The sequence below is a fragment of the Plectropomus leopardus genome, chromosome 20, assembly GCF_008729295.1.
Source record: "Plectropomus leopardus isolate mb chromosome 20, YSFRI_Pleo_2.0, whole genome shotgun sequence".
NCBI classification, from domain to species: Eukaryota; Metazoa; Chordata; class Actinopteri; order Perciformes; family Serranidae; genus Plectropomus; species Plectropomus leopardus.
The window spans coordinates 27,584,877-27,609,906 of record NC_056482.1 but is presented as its reverse complement, the minus strand read 5'-3'; the positions used below and the strand labels follow the sequence as shown (position 1 = coordinate 27,609,906).

Genomic DNA, 25,030 nt, shown 5'->3' with positions numbered 1-25,030 from the left:
AGGTCAGGTGAAGCAGTCTGCAGAGCAGAACTATCAGGGCCGGCTGGATGGGTGTAAGATTTGTGTGTGTGCAAGCGTGTGTGTGAGCGTGTGTGTGTGTGTGCGTGCTTGAGTGAGCACAAGTGTCTGTATAATTGTGTCCGTGTTTTGAATAATGGTATAGACATCCTTCTTTTGAGCTATGATCATGAACGCTTTTTGTGCATTAAGGGACTTAAAGCTGAGATGTGTGCTGGAGAAAGTCAATGCCAGAGGTGTGTGTGTGTGTGTGTGTGCGTGTGTGTGTGTGTGTGTGTGTGGGTTCTATCAGGAAGCAGCTTTTGATCTGACATATTGTCTTACAGTTTGAACGTTTAAAGCGGTGTTTTCGTGCCTTGATCACCACATATCTGTCTGTATATGAATATTAAAGCGTGTATTATAACCTGGTCCTTTGTCTTTATGAGGGTCGTGTGGTAACTTAGCGATGAACAGAATGAAAGAAAACTAATATTGCTTTGAAGCAACATTTAAAAAAAAAAGAAAGAAAGAAAAATGTGGTGAAATGAAAAGAACTAGAGATGTCCCCTTTGGCATGTCTCCCTAACGTGTTCCTAAGATACCTTCGTTAACATCAAGGGGAAGGCGAGAAGCATTTTTGCTGGGTCGAATCGCAAATTTCTTTTTGTCTTTAAATAATTCAAGTCCGGTAATCCAGGAAGGGATATGCTTTGGAGTGTGTACCGGGCAGCAAATATTACTTTTTCCAGCAGGCTGTCCCATTCTTGTGAAAATCAGTCTGTGATTTTTAAAAAGTCCTCTGTAAAAATTTATTTTCACCCCACTTTTTTTTTTTTATTCGTCTCCTGAATTATCTAGGCCGACATTCAGCCCACGAGCGGTCCCTGTGGTGCGTCCTTTACCAGGCTGTGCTCTCTCCCATCTCCGGGCCTTGGTGGGACATGGGAGCGCTGTAGCTGGAGTTACTAGCCAAGGAGAAAGGAGGACTGGGTCCGCCCCCGTACGCCTCCCCTTGGACAGGCTGCAGGGAGCTCGGTAAGCCCGGCTCCGGACTGGGGGTTTCCGCATGGGAGATCATGTCCGTGAACCTTTGGTCGTCTGAAGGGTGGTGGCCCGACCCCTCCATGGCTCCGGGGCCAGAGCCCAGGATGTAGGGGGACTCGGCTGGAGACTGAGCCTGTGAGGATGGAGGGCCGTGGGGGAAGAAGTCGTAGTTACTTCCTGGTCCGTAATAGTCACCTTGGTACTCTGCGGAGGGGCAGGAGAATACACGGGGTTAGACGTTATATCAAATACTTTAATATGCTTTAACTCTAATTTGGCACATTTTACACACTTTTCATTTTTTGATCATTTTGGCGATGTTCGTGCATATGGCATACATTTTGGCAATTTTGTGTATTTTTGTTTAATCTTGGAGTTTTCCAGTTCAGCTTCTACAATAAGTCTAAAATACGCTGTGGAAACTAAATAGTTACACTCAGACTGTTCAGGTCAAAAAATGCTCCAGTGAAACCCATTCAAACTGACATTTTTGATCCCACAGCCATCAAAGCAAATTAGTCATTTTACTATTTTCTACCAGATTACGCAATTTTTATCATATTCGGCATATGGAATAAATACATGCTATTTCCACAAGGTGCACTGTCACAATCATTACAAATCCCAGGCTGTGAAAATAAAAAAAAAATCTACTTTGCATGTAGTATACTGAAAATATATATATTTTTTTCATCTAAAAACATAGTGGTATTATGACAAAAACCTGGTATTTAAAGGGGGAAAATTCTGAAAATTAATGAATATTTGCTATGTATGATTAGGACTGATGTTGGTTAAAAAAATTAACTCAGTGAAAGAAGAAAATAATATTAATGATATACATTTTTTAAAGCTTGATTTTAGTGCGATAAGGGAGAGGGTTAAACTGACTGATCTCATGCACTGTTTGCACATATATCTACGGAAAGTATTGCACCAGAAGTCTTATATATAACCCACGTCAATGTGAAGCTTGTGAGTGAATGATGGAAGTGAAGACGAAAGTAGTATAAAGAGCGAAAGTGCATTTTAGAAGGAAAGTTAGGGGGGTTAATGTGTCAAACAAACATGGGACTATCACCCATAAGACCAGTGTTTGTGTCCTCTGTGAAACCAAGTGAACTTTGAGTTGTTTTAACTTAATATTAAACACGTAACTTGACGATGCTCAATTATGACGTACGTAACTTAACCTTCCTATACCTAATGTATGCAAAACCTAAATCTTACCTTCATAATTTCACTATCCTAAACTCAAACTTGGTAACTTTACATTAAGTTCATGATGGGCCTCATGCAAGAAACTATATACAAACACATTTTGTCTCATTTTTTCACAGCTATGATTTGTTCTTATTTTCTTAGAACCCACTGATTTTGGGGATTCACCAGTGTTTTCTTATTTTTGCTTTTCTCTTAGGTAAAAAAATGTGGTCAAGAGCACTCTGACAAAGATAAGAGAAAAACATCTCGTTTTCACAGGCTACAAATTGTTACCCAGTGCAAGGACATGTAAGTTTTATATTTGAGAAACATTTAAAAAATGCATGAATATCATTTAGTTTTAGAGCAATTATAATGACTAGATTATTAAATTTCAGGGCTAAAGAAATACTACAATACTTGGTCTATTGATCCCAATTACTAAAATTTCAGTTACTATCCACCAGAGCTGGATGTAATTTACAAAAGTACTCTACTCAAGTACAAATCTAGGGAACTTTTACATTACTTGAATATTTTAATCTCGTGCCACTTTCTACTTTTACTCCACTACACTTCAGAGGGAAATATTGCACTTTTCATTGCACTACTATTATTAGATTACTTTATAAATTGGGATTTTTGCACACAAACAATATGAAAGTACGCAAGTGCAGCTAAAACAACTTGTCGATTGATTAGCAAATTAATTGGCAAATATTCTTATCATCATGTAAGTCATATTTACCAAAAAAATCTTTTCTTGCTTGTCATATATTGTCTCTTTTTTCCCCATCTCTCTTGTTTACTATGAAAAGATACCATCTTCTTTGGCGCTCATGGTGTCACTAAAATTACCTGAATGGCTGAATTGTGGAGAATCTTACCAAGCTAACATTGCGTGTAATATGTCGATTTTGACAAAAGTTCAAACATATATATGAATATTTGCATGTGCAATCAAAGCAGCTACATAACTTTGACTCCAGCAGGTTTTATACATCATAAAACTTCTATGAAAAATGAACTTCATGGTAACCAGACCGAGCCTCTAAATGAGACATTTGTCAAAATGTGTCGCCACACCCGACTTGTAAAAGGGAGTGGGGGTTTATTTGGGACTAAGCTTTTATTTGAAGTTTTATTGTATATAACTTGTCGATTCCCAACCGTGATTCTTTTCCTAAACTTTCCTAACTGCTACGGACTCTAATTCGTAGGTTGCTAATTCGTTAGACATCATACAAACTGCAGAATGAGGATACTTTCCATAAAAGCGTTTACAGTTCCCCACAGCCACCTTACACACACCTCCACCTCCACCTAAGTGGTGAAATTGATCATGTCCAATTTCCAACCAACCGGTCTCCAACAGCCTCATTTGAGTGTATAAACAACTCCACACCTCTCTACCTCAGTTCTCTCGCCTTTTACACACTGCATTCATCTCCCTCACTCATTCAGCTCGCAGCCATGCGTGCACCTCGATGGATTCCCCTGCTGAAACTTCTGGATCTGGATGAGGAACTCCAAAATGAGGTTTCCAGCCTCCCTGCAGCCCTGCCAGCTCCTGTCGGCTGCATCTCTCTCTCTCTCTCTCCGTCATGTCAGATGCAGCTTCCAGCAACATCCCTCTCCTCTACCTCACTGGGCTGTGGCTATTTCCTGAGTTTCACAGATCACGCTCCATTATTCCCAGCATGCAATCCAGCTAAGGCTGCAGTAAACAATTATTTTCATTATCAAGTAACCCTTTGAAACCCGGATCAACATTACTTTTCTTGCGTTGCTTTCAGACGCCCGTCACAATTATTTAAACCTTTGAGCATATTGGTGCAATATCTTTCAAATAATTTAGATTAAATTATTATCATAGAAATTAGTAGATTTAGAAAAAACAAAAAAACAACAAAAAAACAGGGAAAAACAATATTCATAACTTTCACTTACATATTCAAAATGACCTTTTTTTTCTTTTTTCATTTTAAACTATTGTTAGTTAGTTTGTTTTTTAAACCAATTTTAAGGTAATTTTCTTGGACTTTTTGCTAATTTCTTGATAATTTTGGGTCATTTCTTCTGTCATCGCTCTGTCTCCCTCTTCCCTTGTTTTAGAAAGAAACTAAGACAGATTTCTTAGGTTTCATACAGTAAATTTGACAATTGTTGTCTTGAAGAACTGATTATTCGTTTGGTCTCTGAAACATCAGAAAATAGTGCAAGATGTCCATCACAATGTCCAGAAGTCCAAGGTGGCGTCTTTACTTTGCCTGTTTTGTTCAACCAACAGTCCAAAATTCAAAGACATTCAATTCACAGTAATATAAACAAGAGAGGTAGAAAATCTGCACATTTGAGAAGCTCAAACTAGACAATGCACAGCATTAAAAAATGACAAAAAATATTAATCGATTCTCAGAATATTCTGCAATTAGTTGTTGGCTTTATTGCTCCTCTGAGCACCAGTTTCAAATGTTTCCATCTCAATTAAAGCCATTTTTACTTTTATTTACGTATCTGTATCCACATTCAGTGTTGGATCATCAACAGCTTTTCACAGAAGTGGAGTCAGTCGTACTCGTGTCAGGTTTACGCCTCTCTAACGTCATCATTACAGCATCACACCATCACACGCACCTCTCTATCAAAACACATTATGCCTGCTTACATGTCAGCAAATCATTAGGGAGATCTCTGCTCAGCTGTATATTCAATGCAAATATCCACATGCACCAAACAGGAGCAACAGCTGCTTCAGACTGCTAAAAACAACAACAACATCAAGCAAAAACTCTGTGCAACACCTCATCTCCGTCTAACAGAAAACAGTTTCTGTCCCAACAAACTGCACTGTTTGCTCTTCAATAATCTGCACGTGGAAAAATGTCCACATCTTATTTTTGCACGTGGCAAATTTGCATTTTATTCTTTTTCTACCTCCCTGCATTCTGAATACTATGACAAACACATTTGCATATTTGTTTTATGTACATATACTGGTCTGTTATACTATGGATATGCTTAATATTTGAGTATTTGTGTGTTTAGAGGGTAGTATTATAGTTTATCCTTAACAGAAACTGTATTAATTAGTAGAAATTGTTGTTAAAACTTCTTTTTTGGAGCATTAACTTAACTTAAACCCTTTGAAAATTCAGCAAATTGGTCCAATTTCTTACAAGAACATAAAAAGAAGTAACTGTGCAAGAAATTGCCCAAAATACTGTCAAGAAATTAGTTAAAATTACAAGAAAACTACCTAAAATTTTGGAGAGAAAAAACAAACATGGAAAAGACCTGAAAAGAAGTGCTAAAAAGACTTAATTTCTATAAAATAATCTTAAACTCATAATCATATTAATTCTAAATCCTGTCTTTTTTTTTGGCTAAAAATAATTTCTCTCTCTCTCTCTCTCTCTCTCTCTCTCTCTCTCTCTTTCTTTTTCAGGTCATTTTTCTTTCCACCTTTTACTATTTTTTTGCACGTTGCATGACGTATCTTACTAAGTTGGTCATTGCCTTTTTCCCATGTTTTCAAAATAAAGCAAACCAACACCTCTCTGACAGACAGTGCACATAACTCAAGATTATTTAGAAAATTAACTCAGAAACATCTGTGTCCACCTTTGTAATTAAGAATGAAAAACAGATTTTAAAAAATGGACAAAAGTATGAAGTTACACATCACAGTGACGGCACTGAATAAGAAATCAATGCTGAATATTAAACACTGTGTATTATATGGTATATTGAGACTCAAATTCCAGGTTTAAAACTCGCTTTCTCTGCAATATTTGAGCAAAGCTGGATTCATGACTGATGAATTTCTCGTCTAAAAATATTTCAGCGTTCTCGTGGCGTTTGCCTCAAAGTGCTGCAGCAGGAACTGGCATGTTAATGACAGAATAAAACACAAATTCCTTGCTTTCACTGAAAATCTCCAGCACACAGTCGGATTTACAAATATTCAACACTTCTAACGCTGACTGACATGTTTACACCTCTGAGAGGTTTCAGCACCGTGCAGGCCCCTAAATAATGTTTGATGTCTCCAGGTATATTCACATTCACACCTCTGACACAGTGACATTAATTATTCATGAATTTACTGAGTCTCACAATGTATCTTGAAAGAATGAGAACATATGCAGTTTTATTGCACATTGGGAAAAAAAAACAAAAAAAAACAAACAAAAGAAGGAATTATTATGATCAGGATTATCGGGAGTATCGCAGCTCCCAAAGAGACTGCCGGGCTACAAACAATAACATCGACTCTGCAAAAATCTGCTGCAAATGCACCAGCCTCAAGACCTTAATCAAACATCACTGCATTTCATGCAGACATGTCAGTTTTTAACAGGTAACAGGTGGATTTCTGACAAAAAACGTGGACTTCAGACCCTTAGATCAACTTTCTAAGTTAATCATAAGCACTAATATAGCCATTTCTGTTTTTTGTTTTTTTTTTTTAACTTACTTAGCTTTTTCATGCTAATTACGAACATTGCCCAACATGCAAGTCTTAGCAACCAAGTTGAATTTCAACCAATACTGAACCTAAAAACATTTCCAATAGTCTAAATATCATAAAACTACAGTTATTTTGGACAGAATTATTGGAAATTTTCACATTGTCCAACGCCTTATCTTAAATATTGGAAATTACATAATAAAGATTTAGAGAGCTGCAAAAAAAACAACCCAAAAGACCCCCAACAGGTTTTGTTACCTACCATAAATTATATCTAGCTATGCTTTTGTATTAATATTCCAAGGTTTTTAAGATATTTGTCTCTGGGATTTCTGCCTCCACCCTAATGCAGGGGAGATGATGCAACCTTTGTTTCTGGTGCTCACAGCTTTGAACATTTGAATTTAAAAAAATCAACAGTAAGAGGCATTTCCACAAACAATGTCCCTGTTTTCTGGATATTTAATAACTTCACTGTGGACAGTTTTTATGAGGAATAGTTCTCCTGTGGTTCCAATGATGTTTATGTGAAACCAGAGTAAGAGTGAAGCTGTTTAAAATGCTGTAAGCACCAAAAATTAAATCCCATTTGCCTTCTTCATCTTGGAAAGGAGGCCAAAGTACCTCGAGGTAATGCAACAAGCAAGGCGATTTTGTATTTTTTCATAAAGCGGGTGAGCCGACCCGTTATTGTTTCCAAGCGTCGCACACACGAATCCAATCCTGACTGCCAAACCACTTTGAGATCCGTCCAGGACAAATTTGGACATCACAAAGCGACCAGCAGCTGAGCTCCTCTCACAGTTTCTCAGAGCAGCTCTACACTGTAAATGTACAGTATGAGCCTGGAACAGCTGCACTGCTCAACTCTAATCGTTTTTGGGAAAATCAATTTCTTACCTCGAGTAAAATGAGGACGTCGATACTAAATATGAAAATGCAACTAGTAAGCAGTTAGCTCAGCTCAGACTCGTGCTCTTTTGTTTACTGCATATAAAAAACAAGTATAATAATAATAATAAAAAAGTGACACTCAACATATGCCCCGCGGGCAAAATCTGGCCCCATTAAATTCTAAAAACGAAAACCCTAAAACTCTTAAAAATGTCCTAAAATCTTAACATCCTAGAATCCTAGAAAACATCCTAAATCTTAGAAACATCCTAAAATCCTAGAAATGTGTTAAAATTGTAGAAACATCGTATTAACCTAGAAATGTCCTACAATCTCAGAAATGATCCCATATCTTAAAATATCAGAAAATCCCAGTAATGCCCCCAAAATCCTAGAATTGCTAAAAACACCCTAAACCCTGGAAATATTCTAAAATCATTGAAATGTCCTAAAATCCTAGAAACATCCTATAATCTTAAAAATGTCTTAAATCCTAAAAACAGCCTAAAAATCCAAGAAATATCCTTAAATCCTAGAAACAACCTAGATCTTGAAATGTACTAAAATCTTAGAAACATTTTAAAATCCCAGAAATGTCTTAAAATCCTAAAAACACCCTAAAATAGCCACAGTTTCAAAGGAACGATGACTTGGATGGGAAATAAGACAGATGCGTTTTCAGTTGACGTACTGTTCCAAAAAAATATATTTCTTGAGTTATTCATCAGAAAAAAATACTCTCTGAACAGTTTATAAGAGATCCATCGGCTCCACACGAAGCCAATTACTTCACACACCGTTTGCATGCATTAACGAACCTCCACCTGCTTCTCCCTGCTTCCATATTCTCCTCCCAAATTCACATCCCAGCTCCCCGTCTGCTCCAGATTCCCTCAATAACATTAAAACCATCCTGTTTTCAGCCTCGCCTTGAACTGAGATTGATGGCAGACTTCACCCCGCTGCCCCAGATGTTGCACCAGCGTTTCTCCACTCCGCTCCTGTTTCAGTGTAAACACGCCGAATCTGGAGCTCGCAGGTTACAGGGAATTAGGAAATAGCTGCATTTATTTGGAAATCATCAGGAGGAAGAAACGATGAGATTTGACACGACTTTCACAAACAAGCTAATTATTTGATGTCACAAACGGGCCCCTGCTAGTTTGGCCGACCTTGAGGATAAACAACAAGCTGTGGAGCGTGTGTGTGGCGGGGGGTGGGTGGGTGTGGGGATTCAGGGAACTATAATTACACTCACGCACGCAGACCCACCGCACACAGATTCCTCCCTGCGAGCAGAGGAGCGTAAGGAAGCAGCGAGCTCAGATAAAGGCGAGCAGACCGGCCTGTGCTGCTGCGGCGGCGGCGGCGGCGGCGGCACAAAAGGGTGTGAAAAGCAGCGTGCAAAGAAAGCAAGAGAGCGAGGGATGGAGGTTTTGTCCTGTTTCTCCCCTCCCACTCCCTTGCATCGCAGCCTTGACGGCTCCAGTTTATTGTATCCTGAATGCCCGGGCCCTTCAGGTGGATGTGCAGGAGCTGTATAGAAACGGCGTCTCTGAGACTGTCCGTGAAAAACAAACCGCTGATATACATGACAGGTGCATCTGATTTATTCCCGCGGTTCACTGTGGAGCCATTGTTAGCGTGTTGTTGTTGCACGCTGCTCACCTGCCATTGTCTCGAAACAATGTTTTCTTGATCCAGGCAACCAAGTGAGGCTTTAATACCCCGCTTTTTTTTTTTTCACTCAAGTGGTCTTGACAAGCGTTTATTTATTAGATTTTTTTAAAGGAATATCGATTCGGAGGAGTCTTTACCTGCAGATCACTGTGTGCTGCAGCACACGTGATTGGAAAAGACAGTGTAAAGAAAACAGCTTATCGTTTTATCAGCGGTTCATTCTCACACGTGGAGAACAACAAACTCCTCATCTCCACAAGTCAACGGGAAGAAACTATTTAATAGCGATTAATATTTGCCAGCGTCAAATGTTAATTTTCAGCACTTTTTGAAGGGTTTCTAAGCTGCAACAAATCGTTTTTGCAACAGTGAACGCAACACATTGAGCTGCTTGGCCCATAAAGGTTATACAACTACCATCAGGTATTGTTTTCTTTTATTTTAGTTTTATTCTGATTTTATATACCTCAGTGCAATCTTTAGGGCACAAAGCTGCCAACTTTGTTACTGTTTTTCTTGAAATTGCCTGATTTATTTTACTAAAATCCTGCATTGTTTTAAATCTGGGATGAGCCTTGTAAAGAACTTTGTACCTTTGTTTTGAAAAGCGATTTCTAAATGAAGTTTCCTTATTGTTATTTTTATCATTATTATTATAAAATACACAAAAAATATTATAATGATGGATTTCTTCTTTAAATTCATTTATAAACCATTGCCAAAAAAGAATTAAGATGCTTTATTACTCTCCTACTGATGTTTATTATCATTATTATTATTATTATTAAGGGACTGTTCATTATTTATGGGGGGGGGGGGTAGGATGCTTAAAAAAGCTCTGCACTGGGGGAGATTTGCTTTTTGATTCAACTTTAAATGACCATATTTTGTATTTACTTTAGGGCTATCAAACCATTACTTTCCTAAACTGTTATGCATCTATCTATGTTGTATTTATTTTACAGCGATTATTTTTTACGGCGATTCATATATTGGGCGTATATTGTATTTATTTCATGGCGATTTTTTTAAAAATTGAGATGATTAATCACATGTTTACAGTTTCATTATTTTGTTATTTCAAAAGACTTTTGAGGTCCACAAAATAGTCCCTCACCAGCTTTGGGGATGCGTTTTCGGGCGGTCGTCAGTCTGATTAGCTTCACCTGTGCGCTCAGTTTAGGGACCCCAATATGCAGAAATATTCAAATACAGTAAGCAAAAATAACATATTTACACTGCATGCAAAAAAACTGCATGGTTGTTGCCCAAAGCTGCATGGGACTGGCATAAAGTGACACGTCTGTAAAGAGGAGACTCAGGAGAACCCACAGAACGTATTTTCATTCAGATATCTGGAGGTTTTCCGTTTTTTAGCCAAACGAGTATCATCACTCTAGCTGTAAAATGTAGCCATCTAAAGCCTCTGAAGGACGGCAGTGTTGGCGATAAGGACCAGAGATATAGTTGTAGTTGATGTAGATGTAGTTTTTGTATATAAACTGGCCGATACACGATACGTGTTACTGGAGGGAACCTCTAGAGGGCACACGCGAGCTCAGGCTGTATACGAATACCGGACGAGTGCGATGTAAACAACAGACGACACTCGAGGAGGTTGCCATCATATTAAGGCGACAGCGGTGAGGGTCCAGACAATAGGAAGTACTTGTTTTTATAGTACCTGCTGCTGTATTTACTCCGTCACATCCGCTCTGCCTCCACACTGCCCCCGCTGTTTAAACACAAACTGCACCTCGCGTCCATGTCGTGTTAATGTTTGAGGACGTGCACAGCTGACACGAAGCGAATTTATCTCCTGCCTAATACAATTACATTTTTTTATATTAAAAAATGTACATACCTTACTTCATTACATCGCACTTAATACGTAAAGCTGATTTCCCTTATTTATTTTAAAAACCCTCAGATTTCCAACACCAGCAAGTGGGTTCGAAAGGCATTTTTTTCTTCAAAAAACTACAAAATCACACCAATTATCAGAGAAACTGTGAGATACAGTTTTTTATGGTGGATGGAGGGCCACGCGTTTTCCCAGGTCACTCAGGGAGGCTCAAGGAAAAACATCTGCAGCTCTGGGGAGGGTCATGATACAAAAAATAAATAAGCCACGCCCCCAGCCACCCAGTTACTCTGACAAGTACAGAACAGTCCCTAAGAGCTGCACTGTTTGTCTTAAAGAGAATAATTCTCTTTTCAAACTTAAGATTGTTTTCTCCTCATAACTGCAAAGCTTTTTTCTCCTTCAACACTTCAAAAAATAATCAAAACTACTTTTAATGAATCATCTCTAATGTGTTACATTCCCTTTTATTTAACCTTAACAATTTAGGGAAGATGTAGCAGATTTATTTTCAAGGAGGAAATTAGCAACTTGTCAGAAAGAGAATGACGCCCAAGAGGTGAGCAAAGAGATGTTTTTTTCATATCAAATGCTGTAACGTGTAAAAGGCTATAAGACACATTTTTATCATCATTAAAACTTAAGAGTGACACGTTTTCTGTTGCAGAGAGACACAAGAATCTCACAAAACCAAGCAGCAGATAAAGAACAGTGTTTATGTACGTATGTAATCCTCCTGCAGCCTGACTGTAACTATCAGCTGTGCTGGTTCTGCTGAATGTTTTAAACAAGTTGCACAAGATCACGTTTTGATGTGATGGAAACTAGGATGCAGATTATACATCTGTTGCACAAAATAAAGCCCAAAATTTCATGTCAGTGTTGCAAGAGGTGATGCAAAGAGGCAAATAAAAGGAGGAATGTGCGTGAAATTTGCATAAGTTGACTCTGCATGTGCTATAACAAGCTTTTTTCTTACCTCCGTAGTATCCGTAGGCCCCGGGTCCTAAAATATCCGGATCCTCCAGCCTGCCTCCCAGGGGCCTCATCCTCCTCGGGCCCCTGAAGAAGGCGTGCCGCCGGGCCCCAAGAGCACTCAGCTGCTTCATCCGCCGCTCTTTGGATCTTCTGTTCTGGAACCAAACCTGCGTCGAACCAAAAAGACGCGGTTAAAAAAAGGGGATTTTGAGCTGCGTCACACAAAAAGTTCAAGTCCGGTCGCTGCAGATTGTCACTCTGATCACACTCACGACAAGATTCAGTCTGTCGCATCGAACACAACCGACAGAACTGGAAACAAATTAATGTGTTTCATTTGAATCCTGATCGTTTGAGGTGATTTCACTGATTTATTCAATTTCATGCTCACTGATACAGAGTTTGTGTTCGAAGCAGAACTCAGATCCGGGTTTTATTTATAGATTGAAGCTTTTAATCAATGAAAGAATTAATAACACCAAACCAAACCCATCCTGCAAAACTCTTACATGAAATGTAGCTAAACCCAAACAATCAAGGCTCGATTTATTTGTTTTTTTTGTTTGTTTTAATTTCTTTTTCTTCTCGTTTTTGTTTTTTTTCTTTTTATGTATCTTTATGTTCATTTTTGTTGCCTGTTTCTTACTTTTTTTCCAATATAATCACTTTGCTGACTTCATATTTGGTTACATGTGTGCATTAAATGCTGAATAAAGGGTTTAAAAAAAATAACCTGAAGATAGCCCTAAAAATGTTTTTTAAAAATTCTTATAAAAGACTTAACATATTTGCTTCTGGTTTCTAATTATCCCAAATCTCTGACAGCTCTGTGACTATTCTCACCTGTATTTACTGTACGACAAATTCTTTTGGCCTCTTTTCATTAGAGCTGCAATGATTAATCGATTAGTCGTAGGCTACTAAATTATCTGGCAACAATTTTGATGATCGATTAACTGGCTTGAGTATATTTTTTTTTTCCAAAATAAAAGTCAAACTTCTCTGATTTTAGCTTATTACACGTGAATATATTCTTTTTTTTTTTACTCTTCTATGACAGTAAACTGAATATCTTATACTTTGGGAGACATTGATAGACATTTTTCACAATTTTCTGATATTTTGTAGACCAACTAGTAGAACAACTAGTCGATTAATCAAGGAAAAGGTTTAAATTCTTAATATCAGCATTAAAATGGCTTTAAACAATTGAGTTTAAGTTTAATTAACACTATTAAACCATTAAAAATGCAGTTACATTTCACAGAAAGTTAATACTAACCAAATGTAGCATGAAAATCTTTCAATGTAACATCCAAAATAAACACACACACACAGACACACACACACACACATATATAGCTTTGTAAATGTATGCAAAAGGTGGATAGCAAACTACATAATGCCTAATTTGCATATTTAAAGATAAAATTTCAGAAAACTTTGAATACAAATAATAATATCCTAACTGTAAGTATCCAACTGGGAATCTTCATGCTGATATATTTTAGTTTAACACGTTACTCTATTCACCTGCAGTGTCGTATTTTTGGGCTTAAAGTGTATGTAATTTTACAATACATATCCATCAATACAAGGCCATTTTCCCAAAATACCTCACTCTGAGCCACAAATCTCAACTTCAGTAGTACTTAGACAATCCACACTTCCCAGATTTATTCCTATCTAGACTCTTAAGGTTTTCACAGAGGGGGTTGTTTATATTTGTTTTTTTATACCCTAAAAACATGGCAAACATGATCTTTTAATGGCTGTTGACAGTAATTTCTGATTTATAGACGATGAAAGGGGATATCAAAAATACCTGGCTTCATCCAATGTGTGCAAAACAGAGCATATTTGACTAGATAATGCTTGTTTCTATCATTAACATCACATTTTAGAAAACCTGCAATACAAAAAACAAATGTTTTACGGTAAGTAAACAACTGGAATGTCTTATTTTTGGTCTAAAAATGTATACATTTTTACAATTCATATTTTTAAAGGCAAAATGAGGGTTTTCTTTAGTACTCTGAGCCAAAAACTTCAACTTTAGCAGCACTTACATAATCTAAACTTCCCTCCAAACTCCTATCAATATTCTCAAGGTTTTGACAAAGAAGTTTGTTCATTTATATACATTTTTCACAGAAAAACATGGCGAAAAATGACTTATTAATGCCTGTTGACAGAATTTGCTGATTTATGGAATGATAAAAAGAAATATCCAAAAGTCATCACAATTTCCATATCCAATTTTGAATCTGGCATCATCTAATGTTTACATTTCTGCTCTGGAAATGTATAATTAATACCACATATATATCAAGATAATGCACCACATGCACATTATTTCAGAAAACTTGCAATACAGAGAAATAATTGTCTCACTGTAAGTAAAGTGATATACATTAATTAAAAATTTAACCCTATTTGTCTTATTTTTGGTCTAAAAATGTATGAAACTAGTTTTTTCCTCATACTCTGAGCCAAAAATCTTCCCTTCAGGAGCACTCACAAACACCAAACTTCCCTGTTTTATTCCAGTTTATATTCTGAAGGTTTTTACAGTGTGGTTTGCACATATATATCATTCAAAATCTTATTTATAGAACATTGTATACATTAAAACACAGCAAAAATGATTCTCTTATGTATGTTGAAAGTATTTTCTGAAGTACTGTGAGTATGACTGTTGTGTTATGTGTATTTATGTAATCTAATAACTGAAATATTCTTTATGAAAATAATGGAGACCCCAGGAAGATTAGCTAAACTCTAAAAAAAAAACTTTTCTGTAAAATTACTGTAAACTACTAGCAGCTGTAGTTGTCAGCATCCTACTGTTACTTTACAGCGTCACTACTGTAAAGTAACAGTAGTGTAAAGTATTGAGGGTGTGCACACATACATTTTAACATCAAGTTTATCACAGTATTTTGCAGTAGAATTTAAGGTTTACAATGTAATACTGGCTCCAAAATGCATAAAGATTTACAGTATTTACTGTACTCTTGGAAAACTGTACATTGCTGTTACAATTTTGCCATGTTTTTACAGCAATAGTGTCTAAAACAGAAGCTAATGGGGATCCTAATCAACAAAAACAAAGTTATGCAAAAAAGCGGATATTTAACTAGATAATGCCTCATTTGCATAATTAAACAAAGAAGCTATAATGCAAAAAATGACTGTCTTAATGTATTTATTAAACTGGTTTCATGATGGCATATTTTGGTTAAAAATTTGACCCTATTCACCTGGAGTGTCACCTTACAAGAGACTTTTTGTGCCTGTGATTTAAAGCTTAAAATACCTCTGGAAATCACAAAGTACCAAAGTCAGAAAAGAGGAAAAGTATAAAGATGCTCTGTTTGAAATTAATCGTCTTATCTATGAGAGAATAAATTAAGTGATTTCTAAACTAGAAGCAGAAAAAACACATTTTCTTGCTGTAAAATAAGGATGAAAAGCAAATGCACCCCTAACACAACCTCATGCACCTGAGTGCAAGTTTGAATAAACAGCGGAAGCTACAAATCAGAGTGTAAAAAGGCTTATCGGTGACGTTAGATAAACTGTCTTTGGAGAGGAACAAAGGAGGATTTCACTCCGCGCCATATGGAAGAATGTCTGCATTATAAGCACATAACACATCTTGTTTCGCCTTTGCATCACTGCTGCATAATGATGTATGCTCACCCCAGCCGGGCGACACCAGAGGCAAAATCCCACTGTGCTGCAGATTAACAAAAACACACACACACACGCACACAAAAACACCTAAAACCACTTAGGCTCTGTTCTATGTGCTCCAGCGGCAAAGGCGACACCTGCTTATTGAGAACAATCGTCTAACTGTAGGGTACATTTTTATGGAAATGCTCTCGCTCCCCTCGAGAGAGCGTTGCTTAGGGATTACATACACATGCTGGAGAAGCAGCGTGGCTCACAGGGCTCCCCGTGCTGAGAGCAGTGGTATTTAACACACTGCGAACAAGCAGGAGGATGACGAAACAGAGCCTCCATTTTGGCTCCGAGCAACACACAAGGGGGTGGTGGGGGGGATCACAGGCTGAGGAGGGACTGCCTGATTAATTGATTGATTTATTGACTGTTTGATTGAGCTCTGTTGATGCACACACACATGCAGTGTATGATATAGATGGTCGGCTGTAATAAGCAGTGGGAAGCGGCTGGAAGTGAGTAAGAGCAGAGAGGTGGGAAAGGGGAGGGTGGTATGTAAATCTGTGAAATCAGCGATAATTACAGTGAGTGCACAAAAAGCCACATCACAGTTGGCAGAGATGGTGCTAATCATCCTGACACAGTCTGCACCCAGACACAGTGTGTGTGTGTGTGTGCGCGCGCGTGTGTGTGTATCTGTGTTTGAGGGTGAAAAGACAGACAGAGAAAAGAGGTCCAAACAGCTCGTGTTGTACCGCAAAACACTGTTTGCGTGTGGGGTTCCTCTCGCCTTTGGCAAAAACAAGACCAACCTTTTCCTAATTTCACGGCTGTGCAGCACATTTGATTACTGAAATAAACCGCTGCCTGCACAAAATAAATGATATTCTTTAAAAAAAACATAGTATTTGTTATATCCATGCATCGGTGAATTGGATTACTAGATCTTAATTTCAGAGCAGAAATGAACGCCTGCAGATATATGGAGGCACATGTAATTATTATAGGCATAGGTGTAGATTTCAGGGGGGACTCAGGGGACATGTCTCCCCTTGATATTTGTGTCCCTCAAACAAAAACATGGAAGTAGATGTTTATTTTGACTAAACCGAAGACATTTACACCATAAATTGTTGCAAAAAAGGCACAAATTGGTGCAAAAAACATGAAATTGCAGAAAGTTTAGTTTGATGCTCAATTTTTCATTTGCATAGGACCCCCAAAACCCGTTTCATAAGTCTCTCCCCCAAGGATGAAAGGAAAACTTCGCCCTTGACAACAGGAATAAATTATTATCATTTTAAATATATTATTTTTAAGAGCCACATTCAATTAAAAAATAAAATGTGTGTGTGTGTGTGTGTGTTTGTTGGAATGAGATTGTAAGGTTGGAATGAGATTGTAAGCAAAACCACCTGATGGAAATTATTATTACAATTTTATATTTATTATTTATTAATTTAATGTCATATTATTGCATTATTTTGTTTTTAAAATTGTTTTTATGTTATTAATGTATATTATTTACCTCATTATTTATTTAAATTATTAAAATAAATAAATAGAGGCATCAAACTGTGTGATCATTCCAAAAAGTTAAAAATGAAACAAAATAAAAATATAATTGTGTCTATTTTAAATAACAAAAATTGATGAATTGGGGGTTGCATTGCTCTGTGAGAATATAAATGTCATTTTAGGCAACACACTGCTTTCACGTGACTGTTAAACTATAGGTCAAATGCAAAAATGTAATCTGACAAATGCATGTCTTTGTCACGTGTACAGACAGTTACTGTTAGGTTGCAAGTCTTTTTCTTTCACTATTATTTGAAAAAAATCCATAAAATGGAGCAATGAGTGGAGGACGACTCCAGCGTGGATCTGTATGCTGCTAATAGAGCACATCATGTTGTGACATTTCTCTAACGGATGACGAGAACTTCAATTAAAATCTCTGCGAAATTAACAAGTAATTTCACTGATTTATAATCCGTCATTCGTCTCTAATTTGTCTTTGTCTGCGCAGAAGACCCTCCCCTCCTCACCGCACAAAGCCTCCCCCTCTCTCCCCCCTCAGCCCCCCGCAAACAGCTGCTCTCACCTGGATCACCCGCATGTTTAGTCCCGTCTCCTGGGCCAGCTGTTCCCGGATGTGCCGGGTCGGTTTCGGTGTGGCGACAAACGCGGCCTTTAACGTTTCCAGCTGCTTGGCCTTGATGGTGGTCCGGGGCCCCCGCCTTTTGGTCCCCGAGTTCTGCTCCTCGTTCTCAATATTGTTCGTTTCCTTATCTGAGGACGTTGAATTGTCCGTCTCTTTTATGTCGTCCTGCATCGGGTCCTGCAGATCCGGCGATAAACTCCTATCTGTACACGACGACACTGAGGGGGGAAACAAACAAGAGGAAGGTCACGATCTGAAATGTCAGGGAGGAGGAGGAAGAGGAGGAGGAGGAGGGGGGCTTTAATTAGGCCTGCAGAGCGGCGATATGCATCCAAAATATGTGACTGAAGTCTGTCAAAAAACGCACCTGCATGACATTTTTGCACCTTTTTCACCCATGCAGCTGTCTTTTTTTAAAAATGCATTTGCTTATTTGCAGATTTTACAGCTAGAAACGCATAAATTCACAGAAATCCTCACCTGTGCTGCAAAAAAAATCGCACATCTGCATGCAAATTAACACTATATATAAAATGCATGTAAAAGGTCAATGTGGTAGTGTCTGTGGAGCTGGGAGGTGGGGTTTGTGTCCTCGTGCACTTTCTATAAGGCTGAAAACACCTGGAATCCCACAAAAAACCGCACCTGCATCAGATTTTTGAACCTTTTTTTCCATGCAACTGTCATTTTAAGAATGCATTTTCTTATTTGCATTTGATACTGCTAAAAACGCTTAAATTCACAGAAATCCACACCTGTGCTGCAAATAAATCGCACGCAAATTAACACCATAGGTAGCCTATAAAAAAGTGAATGTGGCAGTGTCAGAGCATAGGCTGTGGAGCTGCATGGGGAGTGGGGTTTATGTCCTCATGAGGTTTCTAGAAAGCTGAATAGACCTGAAATCTCACAAAAAAACGCACCTGCATGACATTTTTTCACCGTTTTCAACATGCAACTGTCTTATTAAAAATGCATTTTCCCTTTTGTATATTTTACAGCTAAAAAAAACCTCACATTCCCAGAAAGTCTCACCTGTGCCACAAGTAAACCACACATATGCATTCAAATTTACATATTTAAGTATAACATGCATACAAGCGAGCGTGGCATTGTCAGTGCATATCTTTGGAGGTGTGAAGTGGAGTTTTGTCTTAATGAGGCTTCTGTAAGGCTGTATAGACCTGAAATCTTTCAAAAAAAACGCACTTGGATGATATTTTTGCACATTTTATTCCTTCTTCTTTAAAATGCATAAGTTTATCTGCAGATTTTATATCAAAAAAGGCACAAATTCACATAAACCATCATCAATGCTGCAAATAAATCGCACATATGTATGCAAATTAACACTAAAATGCATAAGAGTGTCAGAACACAGGATGTGCAAAGTGGGGCATGTGTCCTCATGAGCTTTCTATAAGGTTGAATAGACTTGAAATCTGTCAATAAATGAACCTGCATGATATTTCTGCACCTTTTTCCCATGCAACTGTCTTTTTTAAAAAAATGCATTTGCTTATTTGCAGATTTTTAGAGCTAAAAAACGCATATATTCACAGAAATCCTCACCTGTGCTGCAAATAAATCACATATATGCAAATTAACACTCAAATCTATCTAAGAAAGGAGCAAGAGTGTGACATTGGGCTATGTGTCCTCATGAGCTTTGTACAAGGTTGAAATCTCACAAAAACGCACTTGAATGACATGTTTGCTTCTTTTAATTGTCTTTCTTAAAATGTATTTGCCTATTTGCAGATTTTATAGCTAAAAAACGCATAAATTCACAGAAATCCTCACCTGTGCTGAAAATAAATCGCACATACTGTATGCAAATTAACATAATGTATAAGACGCATATAAGAAGGCAGCGTGGCAGTGTGGAGCTGTGGAGTGGGGTTTCTGTTCTCACAAGGCTGAATAGACAGCGGGAACACACGGCCACACTAACATACTCATCCCCAGCGGATCCAATACAATAATAGAAAGCCATTGTCCTGTGGAGGTAAATATTGAAACCATTCATCTGACAAGGTTGTTGTGAAATGCTCTCCACGGACTGCTGCAACAAAAACTGAATCCTGCGCTACATTTAAAGCCTCCACCCTCCGCTTTCTTTCTTTTGTGCATTCACAGGCCGGTTATTTATCATATATGCATTTGTTTATTTACCCACAAGACGGTGTATTTTTGACAAAAACACAAATTAGGGATGATTATTTTCGCGCTGATTACCTGAGTTCAAGTTGACTTCCTTGATGGCCCCGGAGCTCATGTAATCTTCTTTGCACACGAACTTGTTCTCGTCTATCACGTAGAGCTCCTCTCCCGTGGACAGCTGCTTGTTACACACCATGCAGGTGAAGCAGTTCAGGTGAAACACCTTGCTGCGGGCTTTGCGGACCAGGTCGCTTGGCGAGATTCCCTGCAGACAGCCCGCGCATTTAGTTCCAAACCGCCTGCACGAAATCCAAAAAAATTATTATTTTAATTATTATTTCCATTTAAAAAAAAAAAGAATTATTAAATTACATTCTGTTTAACTCCACATTTAAAAATAAAAACTTGCAAATGCTCGTTAGGCCAACAAAACATGCATATTATAATTATGATCCAAAACCTACACATGTGCATATCAGCAATAATAAAATGTATAATTATTATCATAACAGTTCAACAGGAATAATTAATTAAAGCATTGTTTACCTGTAGTTAATATTGCATGTAAACACATATCATTAATAGAAGTCAATATATACTAAAGAAAAAGATCACTTCTAATGTATTGTAATTTTTAAAATTGCATTTGGGATTTCTTGCATTTTGTAGGACTTAAAATACCAGTTAAAAAGAACCTGGGACAAAATAATAATAACAATGATGATGATGATAATAATAATTGATAATAATAACAATAATACCACTACTCTTACTTTATCACTAAAATCAAAAAAAAAAACATTGTTATAGTTCGTATTGAGTAATTAGCAAACAATTATCACAATAAACAAAAGCATATTTTTGTCTCTATACAACTGACTGGAAGTATTAATATTGGCGGCGAAGACCGTTCTCTCTCTCCCTCTCTCTCTCTCTCTCACACACACACACACACACACACAAAATCTGATTTTGTGTTTTTTTTTTCTGAGCCAAAAACCCCCGCGCGCTCATTATTTTTGATGGAGGTGCTCTGACAATAACCCCACGCAAAACGTATTAGTGACAATCAACACATTGTAGCCTCGGATATATTATGGGATTAAGCAGAGTGGGAGCATCTTAGCGTGAAAATCTTCTCTTAATCCATATTCACCCGCTTAAACACCGAGTGGGAAGACTCATCAATTTGATACACAAATAACCCCAAAAATAAATTCCCATAATGATTTGTCAAAAAGGGAAAAAAAGTGGTTTTGTAATTCCACGTCGGAGAAAAGGTGAAAGAAAACACCTGAATTATGTTATTTTTATTTTTTTAAGTGTTTGTCAGGTGAAGTTTTATTAAGATGAGGCTCACGCGGGGCCTGCTCCTACCTGGATGTCCCCCTCGGGCCTATCGGGGGTCGCGTTAAGCCCCCCGGCTGCAAACAAGCGCTCCTTTTGTGCACCATTGTTTTAACACTAATGTCGCCTTGTCTCCCCATTTGCACCGGTATCGCTCCGCCGTCCCTCCTTTCACATGCATGGACGGAGCCTCCCCCAGCGAAAAGGGCACAACTCTACTTACACAACAAATGGACATATTAGGGTGATTACTGTTTCGCCTGGCTAATGGCTCGGCCATTTAAATCCACCGCTTGATGGGACCTGCGGTAATATGATGGCCAAGGCCGCGCGAGGCCAATAATAGCGCGTCCGGACAAAAGGCTAATGTGTCTTACATGTCATTAGACAATTTGGGGGAAAATAACTGACACATACAAATGAAAATGATGCTAAGAGAGTGCGACGGGACAAACAAGGGCTTCACTTATCACTCAATTACCTGGGACACTTTTTGGGGATTGTGAACCGGTTAATAGCCTAATGGCTGTTTGGGAAAGTGTTGTCTGGAGCCGGAAAATACATTTAAAAAAATAAAAAGCACAGATTGCACGTGGCTGTAGAATAATATTACAGTTTTTTTGTGGTTGTTGTTTTATTGTGGAGGCCCGATAATGAAGGCCATATTATATATTTCAAATATTTCATCTTAGAGAGGAATTCAAATTGTATATTTTATAGTATTACATTTATTTTACATGTAAACTGCACTGTTAATTATTTCCAGGATTTTTGAGAACGTAACTGTAATATTTCATAATAAATTACTGTTAAAAATGATACAGTGATAAAGATTCATTGTGAAATGTTTGGCTGTACATTTACATTAAATTACTGGCTGTACTAGTTGCATTACTTTTACAGTAAGTTCTCATTTTGACTAATTTATTGTGAAATACTATGCAGTTACATCCTGTAAAGTCTTGAAAATAATCACAGCATCTCTGCACCCATATCAACTACATCATTTTAGAGTAATTTGTTGTGAAATATTGCACTTACATCCTGTAAAATCTTGGAAATAATCACAACATATTTGTATCTGTATCACTATATGATTTTTGCAGCAATTTATTATGAAATATCACAGTTATATCCTGTAAAATCCTGAAAATAACAGTGGCAAATATGCTGTAAATTATTTCCAGGATTTTAGAGGATGCAACAAATATTTTATAATAAATAACTGAAAAAATAAAACTTCACTTACTGTGAAATCAGCTATTAGTTAACTGTAAAACATTTTACAGTGTATGTTTTGTATTTTTTGACCTCTGTGCACACAGAATTTAAGCTCAGGCTTGACTTTGTGGGCCACATTATTATAACTAATATTTTTCTTTTACTTCCCTACATTTTTCCTCAATATTGCACCCATAAAAATATTCCCCTGTTGATAAAATGCGGTGCATATTGTCGTGGAGATTAATCAGAGCGCAGAACTCTGACCCTCTGTTACCTGAAAAAGTCCATTTTGCAATAGAGCTTGCCGTCCCTGGAGAAGCACTTCTCGGTGAGGTTGCAGTTGCACTCGCAGCACTGGACGCACTTGGCGTGCCAGGCTCGGTCCAGCACGTTGAGGAGGAACCGGTCCAGGATGGGCCGTTCGCAGCCGGCACAGTGGACCATCATGTCTCCGGCCTGCAGGACGCCGAGTGCCGACCTTCCCACACGGACTGCGCTGCTCGGACTGGGGCAACCTACGCGGAACAACGTCTTGGCTCCGGGGAGGTTTTTGCTGTCAGGCGAAAAGTGGACGAACCTCCCGTTTTTGGAGTGACAATCCTCGGGAACCCTTGTAGTCCTGCTCCTGATCTGTCCTGGCACTTGTCACAATCCACAATCCAGAGGAGAGGAGGAGAGATTTCAGCCGCGCCAGCTGATGGACTGCGTAATGAACACACCGGACATGTTTTCTCACGCGCGCACAGTTTAAAACATCATCATTCAAACGTGTTTATTTCTAATATTTCATCCTCGCGCTCGCGCTTTGTTTTGGGTCCAGTCATTTCCTCTCGGGCTCACCTCACGCCGCCACTTTCGCATCCCTGTGCCTGCGTTATCACGAGGTTTTGCCAGCGCGACGCGCGTCCTGCGCTCACATTGGATGACGCCCTTGTTAATTCCCGTGCCAGGAGAGCCAATCAGAGCGCAGTTGTTATGGTTACACGCTCATAGCTGTAGCCTCCGAGCGAACCTGGAGCGCACACAGAAACACCAGGGCCGCGCGTGCAGGGTGTTTTGTAGAGGCGCGCTCAGAGGCCAGCCTGCATGTGCAAGGTTTCATGGTGGGTCATCACTGACTTTACAACGAAGCAGCATCAGAGAGTGAAGCGCGAGGGCCTATCTGCATCATCCAGATCGGACCTTAAACTTGAAAAACCACACAAAAAAAGCACGTGGAAGGTTGGGAAATACCTGAACAACAGGCGCAGATGAATGTGAATAGATGCGGTGGGAGTAGCCGAACAAGCGCTTAATGCTACACCAGCCTCATAATGGCCTCGTGACAAAACGCTCGTGCATCACAGTGTGTCCGTGCAGGGCCGCGGAGGAGGGGCCGCGGGGCCTTTTCTCATGCAGAAAGCTATTTACAGGGAAATGCGATGGATTAGCTGCAGCTCATCAATAGGGAGAGCCCGCTCAGCTTTAACAGAGTGGCCACCAATCGAAGGGAATTTCAATATTTACCAACAGCCTCGTTTTGTTAGTTTGCAGTTAAGCAAACATGAAATACGCTAATTCGTGTTAGTGGGATGAACGACAGGCAGGTTTTTTCTCCTCTTTTTCCATGTTAATGATGATTCATTTCAATGACATTAGGTGTGAATTTTGACTCATTTTTCCGCGATTACAGGTCGTTCAGACAACATTTAGAGAGCAGCAGATAAACAACAGAGCTGTTAGTTTTAACAGACGGAGGAAACCAAACCATTAAGATAAAGAGACACATTATTATTTAGTTTCTGTCTTATCTATATTGGATCTAATATTAATGACAAGTCAATTTAGTTATCAGTTAATAGATAAAATTAATGAAAATTAAACATTTATTATTATTTTTTTCTATATTATATTTATTTATCAGATATTATAACATATATGGCCTTTAAGGACACATTTTCTTGTCCAACTCCAAAGCACTGAAGTCAATGTGTCTCTGATTTTCTCAGGGACACATGGACAAGTGGACAGATATTTAACCATCAACTTTATAATTAATGACCGTCATTTATCGATCTTTCTTTCTTTCTTTCTTTTTTCTTGTCTTTTTCTTTCTTTTCTCCCCCTTGTCCTTCTTCCTGTCTGCTTCCTTTCATTTCCTTCCTTTTCTTTAGCATGTCTTTCCATCTTATTACATATTTTTTGTCTTTCTTTTTTTTGCTTTCTTTGTCTCTCTTTCTTTCTCTTGTCTTTCACTTTCTATATTTTCTTTCGTTTTGTCTCTTCCTTTTCTTTTTCCTTCTTTTGTGTCTCTTTCCCCTTTCTC

The 25,030-nt window shown here is 38.2% G+C and overlaps 1 protein-coding gene across 1 annotated transcript; it reads right to left on the bottom strand.

Moving 5' to 3' along the window:
* Window positions 1–824: 824 nt before the first annotated feature.
* lhx5 (LIM homeobox 5) lies at window positions 825–23,172 on the bottom strand. Its single transcript, XM_042509091.1, has 5 exons — window positions 23,000–23,172; window positions 20,230–20,453; window positions 17,932–18,209; window positions 12,139–12,304; window positions 825–1,248 (listed from the first exon to the last, which is right to left on the bottom strand). Exons 1-5 carry the CDS (start codon window positions 23,170–23,172, stop codon window positions 899–901), a joined length of 1,191 nt encoding a protein of 396 aa, XP_042365025.1. The 3' UTR covers window positions 825–898.
* Between the last annotated feature and the right edge of the window lie 1,858 nt (window positions 23,173–25,030).

Bases quoted from the DNA above. Each gene is read 5' to 3' on its own strand.
- lhx5 (XM_042509091.1), bottom strand. From the start codon at position 23,172: ATGATGGTCCACTGTGCCGGCTGCGAACGGCCCATCCTGGACCGGTTC. The intron at 20,454-22,999 runs GTAACAGAGGGT...GATTTCGTGCAG, and splicing joins TGCAAAATGGACTTTTTCAG to GCGGTTTGGAACTAAATGCG. The intron at 1,249-12,138 runs GTAAGAAAAAAG...GCCCCTCCGCAG, and splicing joins GGCCTACGGATACTACGGAG to AGTACCAAGGTGACTATTAC.